Source organism: Amblyomma americanum, chromosome 1 (genome assembly GCF_052857255.1).
Source record: "Amblyomma americanum isolate KBUSLIRL-KWMA chromosome 1, ASM5285725v1, whole genome shotgun sequence".
In the NCBI taxonomy this organism is placed as follows: domain Eukaryota; kingdom Metazoa; phylum Arthropoda; class Arachnida; order Ixodida; family Ixodidae; genus Amblyomma; species Amblyomma americanum.
Genome location: NC_135497.1, coordinates 262,518,894 through 262,529,684, shown reverse-complemented (window position 1 = coordinate 262,529,684; position 10,791 = coordinate 262,518,894). Strand labels below are relative to the sequence as shown.

The window sequence follows — 10,791 nt, the reverse complement described above, 5'->3', positions numbered from 1 at the left end:
GCCACATCCCCCTTAAGGCACAAATACTTTGTTGCTTGGACAATGGTACAGCAAGAAGTGGTTCTTTATTGCAATGGTCTCGCACATTTCCTGCACATACGAAATCCAGTTGTCTGGCTTGCTCGTCAGTGATGCTATGGTATGTGACATAACACCTTCCTACATGTAAAAAAGACACTGGATTGCTGGCCTCGGCAAGAACACCAGCTACGCCAAGCTGAGGGGAAGTAAGATTTCAAACAGTGCGCTCCGTGCTAACGAATCTTCGATCTAGATGTATGGGTCTATATGTAGTCCAAAGGAAATTCGACGCATAGCCTTGAGTGGTTTCCCTGGTGCTCATTTGTATCCTGATTACACAGAATTATATGGTATGGTGGTATGATATGGTCTTTGACAATAAAGGAAAATTCTAAGGAGCAATATGTTGCAATTATTAATTTGTAGAAGCTTATGGCAGTTCACATATGAAAATATTGCTGTTAGCATACCGATTAGTACTAGATTCCGCAGTCCAAACATCCTGCTAAAGGGGTGGCACTGGCACCTGAGAAGTAACAGCACCATTAAAGGTTACCACAGGTTACCACGTATACACTGTCATGACAAAATTGAGGTTTGTGCTTCACTTGGCTTCCTCTCAATGCATAAAACATGGCACCACACAGCATGTATGAGCACTATGGAGGTGAAACAAATGCTTACCATGTCAAACTTGGTAATGTAAAACTAGAGATCTTTGGGCGCAAGCAAAAAAAAAACACCTCTATAAGCATTCTGGCTGAATGACATGATTCAAAGTAGGTCACACTGTAATGGTGGGTGAGCAGCTTCTGAATGCTCTCAAGCTATATACTAAGAATGCTGCTACACACTGACCGTGGCAACAGCATCTCTCGTAGCAAATGCGCAGCACTAAGATGTTAACCCCACATGCCATATCATATAGTTAGTTGCAGTGTGCATCCCTCTGTTGATTCATAACGGCAGCGAAGGAGCACAAACACAAGCGAAGAAACACACAAACACACAGAGGAATGCTGTCATTCGAATGTCATTTGCAGTGCTCGTATGTTTGCGTGTTTCTTCGCTGCTGTCATCAATCAAGAAAATCACCAACTAGCCCAAAAACTTGTTTTAATCCACCTTTGTGTACGAACTCATACAGTTTCTAGCCTGCACAAGAATTTATTACAAAATGGTCAAATGCTATGACAGACAGCAATGCACTTAAACAACGAAAATTTGATTGCTCTTGAAGAAGACGCCTTCCAATGGTCCTGGATGCACTTGGCAGGCAGATGCAGAATCAGGCATGCAAGTATCCACTGCAAGTGAAGCAAGCACAGGTAAATGTTAATACTACACACTACAGCAACATAACTTGAAACACTAACAAGGAATTACTGACATACTTAGCTCCCTCCACATGTACTATCGGAGACAAATTAAGCACCAACAAGACAAGTCATGGCTTTGATACACAGTGCAACGGAGACGTGCTCAGTCATTATCTCCTTCGTCCCTGTCCCTTTGTGCTCTGCACCACAGTCATGACGAACCAATCAGCCTGCACTTCTATCTTAGAGGATAGGTTAACCACAAATGGTAAAGAGAGAGAATTTTAGTTCACAAAGATCAAGAGTGCCCTGTTCTCCAAAAAATCCGGTGTCAGCGTTGTCATCGTTATGAGCAAAAAATCACTAGCATTTTAGGCGGTCCCCAGAGAGCAACCTATACTCCATCCCAGTAGTTCCTCGCAGCACTACCAAAGCTGCAATGTGTGCACAAGCCATGTTCTGATGCTGTGGAAAGTAGTGCCAGCATAAAATAAGCATACGGGCACATTGGATCGTATTCTTTAAAGTGTGCATGTGCCAAACGCCATTTCAATGCGCACCATAACGTACGCTCGCGTTACATACGCTATTTCGCGAGTTTAGCATGCACGACTCTTATGTACTTTAAAACATTGTTTCCAAAATGGCGGCGCCCTTCAAAGCGGGCCCTCGCCTCAGACTGTTCTTACTGCTGTTTTCAGTATGTTCACTGGCCATAAATGTGGCACCAAACTTTCGCTTCATCTTATCTCGCCTGTAACAAAACGTATGAGCGACAAATTTTATTTATTTTTTATTTATAGTTACGATTCTACTGCTTATAGTCCTAAAGAGAAGCGCCGGTTTGTTTACAAAAATGCTTCTCATTTTAACAACCAGATGGTGCCACTGGGCTGTGCTTATCATTGAGTCTCCGTTTGCATACGCTGAACTAAAGGTGCGAATGTGACAAATGGCGTAACTTCCCGCAAAATGCTTTCATTCAGCATACGTAAGCGTACTTATGGTACGTAGACAGTGTCGGTTTATACTCCTCTCTAACCATATCTGTGTATGCCACGAGCAGACGACACGCAGACGACTAGGCATGGAGGAACACATTTAACGCGCTCTCCTGATTGGTTAAAATAAATATTAGTTAATTTAATGATTGGTTGCTCGGGAAGAGCAACCTGGGCCGCACAAGGCCCACCGCTGGGAGCACCTGCGATCGCAGGGCAGTGACGCATCGCTCAACCACTGCACCGCTGCGCCAGGAGTGGTATGAGGATTCCCAGGGATCTATGAATGTAAAGTAGAGAATGACCTTCTACATATATGGGAATTAACCCATTATGCTATCGCGTCATACCCTAAGGCAGAACTGAAGTGTCCCCTCCATTTTTTTTTTTTCTTCTTGTTCAGTTATTGTGGTTTTCTGTGCACATTTAAACTTCCCTGATAACCTGCAAAGCAAAACATTGGTAAAAACAGCCGTAGCCCTCTCCTACTTCCTATCCACTCTTGAAAAGTCTTGTGCACATTCCATCGTGGCAGGTGTTGTCAAGCTTTCCCTAATCTGTCATGACTAGTGCCTATGAACAAATATCTTGAGCATGAAGGTTAATCACACAAAAAATGGCAAGGTCAAGTGCACAAGGGAACAGAAACAAACTGTCCATTCCCTATGTGCACAACAAGGCCCATTATCTAAAGAATGTTGGGTTTACACAGTTTACAACAATTGCAGCACACCTTGAGTAGTTTTTGTGAATTTTCAATAAATGGGCAAAAAAAATGTAATGAAACATAAGCACGTTTACCACTAAGCAAGTAATATGAAACTTAAAACACCAACAAAGAAAGCGGTTGGGCTGTAGTATAAGCAAAAATAATTGCACAGTGATGCTGCAAAAGTGATGACTGAACAAAAGTAGCATTGCTATTTTCTTCCTTTGACTTCATTACTACAACTCAAAATTTATGCCACCACTTACAATCATTCCAGAATTCCAGAACTGATTTAAATATGCTGCCAAGAAGCACAGATTGGTATCAAAGTTCAACAGCACAAGGACCCCATGGCAACAGACACAACATGCAGCCCAGTCATGTTTTCTATCTGTGCTTAACATGCCAATCGACAAGCATCACCAAGGAGCCCAAAGTGTTTCAGATTTAAAAACATCTTGTGCTGTCAGTTCATCTTCAAGTAAATACAAAATAATATCTTAAAGGCCATTAAAAGAAAGTATAAATTACTAACAACATAAGAGTGTAAATTTTGCTAATGCAGCCTTCGAAACCATCAAATGCACAGGGAACTCGGAACTTGAAAAACGATATTTTCAATAGCCTGTCTAGAAGATGAGGGTGGTCATTATTCTGAAAAGCTACTGCAACTATGTCAGTGCAGATCTCAACAGGCTTATCTCGAGTGCTGCAGCGCCTCTGTCACTTCGTCTTTGCAGCTTTGCATGAGCACAAGCACTGTCTCTGAAATGCAGTACCAGATTTAAAATTTTTCTTTTGCTCTGCACAGGTTTGTTTTACCACTGCCACACTAGAGCCTCAACTGCAGAATTTTCAAACCCAAATTAACAATTATGTACATTCACTAGGATGTTATCTTTGCACAACTTTCACTTCAGAGCAAGACAGTGCGAGTGCCGCCTTACGGAAGCTTGATGCGCATGAAGACGTAACAAGTGATGAAGGACACCAGTATGCAGATGAAACCCGTGCTGATCAAAAGGATGCGATTCAGTCTCGGCGTGCTGGGGTTGTGTGTTCGATCAAGGATGACGAAACCAAGACCACCCACAGTGAAGAGAAAGCTTGACGCCAGGCCCTCCATGATGTACTGGCCATTGACTCGATACGGCATGAAGGCCACCTAAGAAATCGAAACAATGCACCATTCTCATTCAGTCTGCATACCAAGTAAACAAGACACTATGTCGCGCAGTTGTCACTATAGTGGCAATAGAAAAAAAGGGGGGGTCGCAGCTTGGCGAATCTGGCTTCACCTACTCTTATACAGAAGTCATGAAAATTACTTGAATTTCGAGAGACTGCGCCTGATTACCGTAGACATCCACTTACACTGATCACGCGCAGCAAGTTTAGCAAATTTTCTGAGTGCCATAAAAAAAAAATGTAGACTCGGTTCTTGTTCCTAGCATCAAATGCACTCTTCTTGGCTCCCTACACAGCCAGGTTCAGTATCGACAAATGCGTCAATGCTCACGGGTTTGCTGTGTCCATGTTCATCCACAGTGGATCCAATGCTTGGGGGCTCCACAATAACGTCATATATTATACCTGCAAGAGCAAACAGGAGCAACAAGAAGTCGTTTTAGCAGCGGTAACACGTTGCACGTTGCAGCCTTATCTGACACTCGAGAAACCAAGGCGCCCACCTCCGCAAACTAGAAAATAGGAGAATAGCACCAGCGAGTAAACAACCATTGGAGATGGTTGATGGAACCATGTCGGCCGCTTCAGTTTTAGATTTGGGACTTCAAGTACGTAAAAAGGGAGACCGTACAAAAACTCCATCGTGTACACGAAAACAGTTTCGCCGGCAGATGCTTGCGGAAGTGATGTCACTGGTAGAGTAAATGCCAGGAGAAATGTACTAACGGATGTTGTTTGTGTTAGAGCAGTACGTGGCGCTTTACAAAGGTCAAGGGGCTTAATCATGGTTAATTCGGTAAAGCAGTAAAGTTTGTAAACGTTGTACAGCAGACCAAAGAAGGCGACGGTTTTCATTAAAATAATAATAATGCAACTGCTCATAACAAAAAAAGTCCAGCCCTTCCCAGTATTCTTTTTTTTCAGACAAATAAGCAAAATAACCCCTTGTTGTTTACCCTTTAAAAAAAATTGGAAATTCACTGTTATGAGAACGCAAACATTAAAGATAATTTTGCTTAATCCCAGAAAAAAAACGCTGGAAAGAGCTACGTTTCTCTGGTCAATGCCTCCTGAAGAACATGCCTGAAGCGTCTCCTCGATTTCAATGGGCCCGAGATCGCCTCGACATTGCGCAGACTGGTCGCTAGGCGGCGCTAAAGATCACCCTCAATTTCGGTTTCAATGGCTGGGAGACTGTGATGCGCAGCGCTAGAATATGCTGTTTCATCCTTTTTTCAAAATTTGAGCAACAAATTTTAGCTTGCTAACGAAAAAAAACATGTTTGCAATGTCTCAACGTGCGCCAAATGCTTAAAAAGTCTAAGCCGACTTCCACATATTACTGAAAGAGGATCATCAGTTTCGATTTCGAAATCTAAAAGCGTGCCCGTTCTATCATGCCGTTAGGACCTTTTGTCTGCTGCATAACCAGTAACCTTTGAATGGTTTACAACAATAGGAACCTTATCGAAACATCCGTATTGCAGCAAGTGCTTTAAGTGGCTAGAAATGCCGCAAAATAAGTATTCACACTGCATGATGCATGGTTCTATATATTGTACTGTTGCCAATGGCAAGAAAATTACTTCGGGCAAGCAAAAAGGGAAAATAGTCCATGAGATAGAATAAGGACAGGATGAAGTCCGGAATTACCTGAGCTCAGCTGTAGCCAGGTGACCCGTGGCAAAGGAGGACTGCATATGGCGCTCAATGAATAGAAGCTGAGACGTCGCGGTAACTTGCCTGGGGAGTCGCTGGCCCGCAGGGGGCACAACCCTCATATCTAATGTTCTTAGAACTTTGCGAAGCGCGCGTCTGTTATAATCTTGCTGCGGAGCATTGCAAGAGATGTTTTGATCGGGTGAAGCAGATCTTGGAGGGCAGCCTAGCTGCGCTGCATGTTTCTTGTGATTAATTACATTAATGGCATTTCCCACAGTCTCAAAAAGGTATACAGGAGCAAGAGCTGGTGTAAAAGTGCTCATGTCAGCACCCAACAAGTTAAGAAGCCTGCGCGCCAAAGTCAACAGCGAGCAAAGAAAAAATCAATGCAAGAAAGAAACACCGGAAAAAAACATGTGAAATGTGTGAAAAGCGGGGTTTATGAAATACCTCTGTCATGCGGACGCACCTACATTGGCCAAACAGGGCGCTGTTAATAATAATTGTTTTTTTTTGGGGGGGGGGAGGAAATGGCGCAGTATCTGTCTCATATATCGTGGACACCTGAACCGCGCCGCAAGGGAAGGGATAAAGGAGGGAGTGAAGGAAGAAAGAGGGGCCGTAGTGGAGGGCTCCGGAATAATTTCGACCACCTGGGGATCTTTAACGTGCACTGACATCGCACAGCTAGCACACGGGCGCCTTAGCGTTTTGCCTCCATAAAAACGCAGCCGCCGCGGTCGGGTTCGAACCCGGGAACTCCGGATCAGTTTTAATAAACGGCTGTTTGAATAAACGGCTTCGAGAGCACAAAAGATCCCTAAATTTAAGGCGCCATCAGCAGTGATCTAGCAAAACATTGAGAGAGCCTGAATGCGCTCCACAGCTTATCAACACAATGGTCATCCCGTCATATTTTGATCAAGGGACCAGGGAGATTGAAGAAGCCTTCAGCATCCGACCAAAGAGCGAAGTATGCGTCGGCATACCTTCAATAGCGCTTCGTGAAATAGAAATTGATTATCTGCGTGCGATGTCTTAATATTTCACCCCGTGTACACCTTATGCGTTTTTCATGCTTCTTTCTTCTTATACGAGCGAGATGTATATATTCCGAACGTGAATTAAAAATCTGGTTGTTATTCAGCGTCGTGTCCGGCCTCTCTCTTTGTCTCGTGCTGCGCTGCTCCCGTCACCAACCAACCCAAATTGTCACCTTGTTAAAGCACATTTCATCTAAACAGGTAAGTCTGAATGGCCTAGCCAGCAAGTATTCACGCGAGTGGACAGATGTATTACACCACCTGTAACGTAAGCATGTGCCTGAAATTTGGCGCATATGTGCGCTTAGATGCCTGAAGACTGCATGAAAAAGAAGGAATAATTTTATTGAGTCAGAGCCGAGAAATTTAGCATTAACGTTTTGGGGCTGTCCTTGGGACGCACAACTTTTTGGACATGGCTTGTTGTGGGGACGCTTTTTGGATGTCTTCGGGAAAAATGAGCACCTCCTGGGGACATTCCAAAAGTCCTGACGGGATATTTCTGGGAGATTTTGAGGAGGTTTTGTGTTTGTTGGATAGCTTCTGTCACTGACCTTGAAAACATTTTGACGGAAACAGATGGCTTCAATATATGTGCAGGAGTAAATACAAATCTTGATGAACAGCCGACGAAGTCGGAAGCTGTTCATCACAAACACTGTTGTTTTTTCGAAGCAACTAATCTGTGCGCGTTTCTTGCGTTTGCGCGAGGAAGAAAACGGCAGCACCTATAAAAAGCCAGAAGCTGCAAAACTTGAAGAGGAAAGCCTGTCGAGCAACTGCCGCGTGAGAGAAAAAACAGAGCGAGGTCGTACGGCACTGAAAGCAGCGCTCTCAAAGGTTACAGATCAAGGAATTGAAAGAGCACTGGTTGATCTCCCACCTTTGCAGCGCCTGGCGTTCATGACATCATTATAAAGCAGCTGAAATCAAAGTCAGCATGTGGCATATGCGCTACAATGCTGAGTGGTTGTTGAACTGTTTAATGCTGAGGATAGCTGTAGCCCACGAGCTTATACAGGCTTATTTATGACATGAAGATGATGCCTCTGCCCTCTATGAGTCGTCTTACTCAAGTCCTTAAATTAAGGCATACCTTGCAAGTTTGGGTTCAACTCAATTTGTTTGGAAGCAATAGAAAAGCAGTTAGGTGTGAGAATGGGTGGCCAGGTATTTGGCACTCTGATATTAGATGAAATAAAACTGCGCCAGGCGTACAACTTCAGCAACTCGACATATAAGATTGACGGCTTTGTCGATTACGGTGACATTTCAGAAGGAAGCACAGAGCTTGCGGACCATGCTATTTTTTCTTATTTTTGTGCCTGTGCTTGAAAACTGGGTGCAACCTAGCTATAGCGACCTTTGCCACGAAAGGAGCTGCACGTGGAAAAATTTTGGCGCAACTTATGTTGGAGGCAGTTATCCAACTGCACAAGTATGGAGCGACTGTCATATCGGTGGTCAGCGATGGTGCTGGAAATAATCGTTCAATGTGGCAGCACATGGGAATCAGTGGCAACATTGCATCCCCAATTGTCACAATTAAGATTTAACATCCTTGTCTACCTGAGGGGAAGTACCTTCATTTTATGTGTGACATTCCTCACGTCGTCAAATGTGTGCGGAACCATCTGCCCAAGCACAAATATGGCCAGGTATGCATGAAGTAACACACTTTCATGAATAATACGTCAACTGAAGTAGAGAAACCAATTTTTTTGGTTGAATGTTTCTTTTTTTATTCGGAATGGTGCGGAGACACTAGTATACATGAGCCATGACATGGCATTCACCTACGCCAGCTCAGTAATCTGTGATTTTTTTTTCTCTCATGCTGTTTCGGTTTCAACAGCCGAACAAACAGACGATTTGAGGTCACGTGAGTCATGCAAAAAACTGCGCTATAATCGCTGCTTATTCATTTTTTGGGATTCCAACTCTTGAGCAGGCTTGCGTAACAGTTTATGTGAATTAATAGACGAAGTATAGCAACCATACTACAGTTTTTCCATGCCTCGACCTCAACGCGCCTGTTACGTACGTACGTCACAGCCGCCGTTGGGCTGTTGAAGACAAAAAACGGAACAGCATCTTGTTGGCGCAATACACGCGGCTGTCCATGTTTTATAATGTGCAGCATATGCAGCACATCATACCAAACAAGTAACTCACGAATAAAATTTGAGTTCAGTGCTCTTTTAAGGTAATGAGATGAAAATCTGTATTTGCGACTTATTTCTTCAACTATACTTCCAGTCTGGAGACTACAGTATTGACTTTAGTCACTATCAACTGCTATCGTACGTGAAAAATAAAGGAAAAGAAAAACTGAGCATGGTGGCAACTACCACTGTCCGTTTCAAAGGGGACGCTCCTACCTTCCATCCATCCAACGGTAGAATACTCCCGCGCGTCGGGTGCCTCGGGCTGCGTTCCAATAATCTAGATGTCTAGCAAGACGTCTAGTGTGACGTCTAGGAAGCAGTCTGCATTGGAACTTGTCTACTGCTCACGCCGCCTCGCGGCGTAATAATGTAACTAAAGCTTATGAGCAGTTGTACTACTATTTTTCACAAACTGAGCAATAACAATAATTAAAAACGTGTTTTCAACAAGTTTACACATTTCTTCTGCAATGACTTTGCGCGTAAACCGGACTGGTGGATGTGCCTATCGGTCAGTCTACTTGTAGCAGACGGGACTGCTCTCCGAAGACGACGCTAAAGTGATATGCGATTATTCTTTTATTATTAATGCTAAACTGTACGTGCTCCTCGAACGTGCTCGTCCAGACGGTCCTGTAAACATAAGAAAGAATACGAAAGGCTGTAATCAATATGCGCAAAATGCGATACGGCTAATATACACTGCAACAGGAAAACACATACGTGACATTAAACCTGCTGTCTGCCGTACGAGGCACTCGGAGACAGCGAGAGACCTAAATACAGCAGCGATCTTTAATCCTGCAAAGACTAAAATCAATTCGCAACATGCCGGTGTATTTGTTCTGAGAGTGTAAAGATAAAAAAGAATGCACGCTAAAGAGTTGGTGCAACTAATACAGCAACAGAAGAACACATTTGTTAACCGTGACGCCAGCCGTCTTAACGCCCGTCGAGGAAACCAACGACAGCGACGAGTATTCTCTAAAATCAAGGTGCTAATCAAGATCCGGCATCGTCAGATGCCGGATCACGTAAACAGACTTACAGCGTCCGCTGCTTTAGCAAAGCTCTCAACTGCACGATTTTCTCCTGCGTGATTCACTGCTAGGAATCACACGTCCACGAAGATTAATTAGCCACTAGTTTGCGTACCAAATAACATAATGGAATGACTCACATTTTTCCTTTCCTATACTCCGTGTACAGTCCGACGCCGGCGCAAGAGCACGACTCGCTCATCTGCGTACATCTTTAGACAGCAAGTTAGCCTGCATCGATGTGGACTTCGGCGAAGCAGTCTTGCTTCGCCGAGAAATGGAACGCGTCCCAAGATGGCAACTGTCCGGCTAGACGTCTAAGTAGCCGTCTACTTGGGAGTATTGGAACGCAGCCTCGATAAGCTGGGCTGGCGCTGATCGGCCGATGGATGGATGGATGGAAAACCTTATTGGGTCCTGCAAGTAGTGATAAGTAACCACTATGCGGGCCGCTTCCACGTCGGGACCGGAAGAACAAGCGCAGTACGATTCTTGCTTTCGCGTTTGCATGCGTGTTTAATATTGCATTCATGCTTTCCTGAGGCCTTTTCAAGTTCGTATTCCGCATGCAATCTGTCCTTATGTATTTAGTAGCGGTGAAAAGAAAAAAAGATATGGTCATGCCCGCGAATTTCTCACA

At 44.0% G+C, this 10,791-nt stretch overlaps 1 protein-coding gene across 2 annotated transcripts; it reads right to left on the bottom strand.

Moving 5' to 3' along the window:
- Positions 1-1,120: 1,120 nt before the first annotated feature.
- On the bottom strand, positions 1,121-4,929 carry LOC144115022 (oligosaccharyltransferase complex subunit ostc-A). 2 transcript variants are annotated; one of them, XM_077649145.1, is made up of 4 exons: positions 4,742-4,929; positions 4,570-4,643; positions 4,144-4,215; positions 1,121-1,328 (listed from the first exon to the last, which is right to left on the bottom strand). In XM_077649145.1, exons 1-4 carry the CDS (start codon positions 4,878-4,880, stop codon positions 1,203-1,205), a joined length of 411 nt encoding a protein of 136 aa, XP_077505271.1. In that variant the 5' UTR covers positions 4,881-4,929; the 3' UTR covers positions 1,121-1,202. The 2 variants fall into 2 exon arrangements, with proteins under 2 accessions (XP_077505271.1, XP_077505270.1); XM_077649144.1 differs by having other exon boundaries at positions 3,998-4,215; positions 4,742-4,927.
- Positions 4,930-10,791: the final 5,862 nt, after the last annotated feature.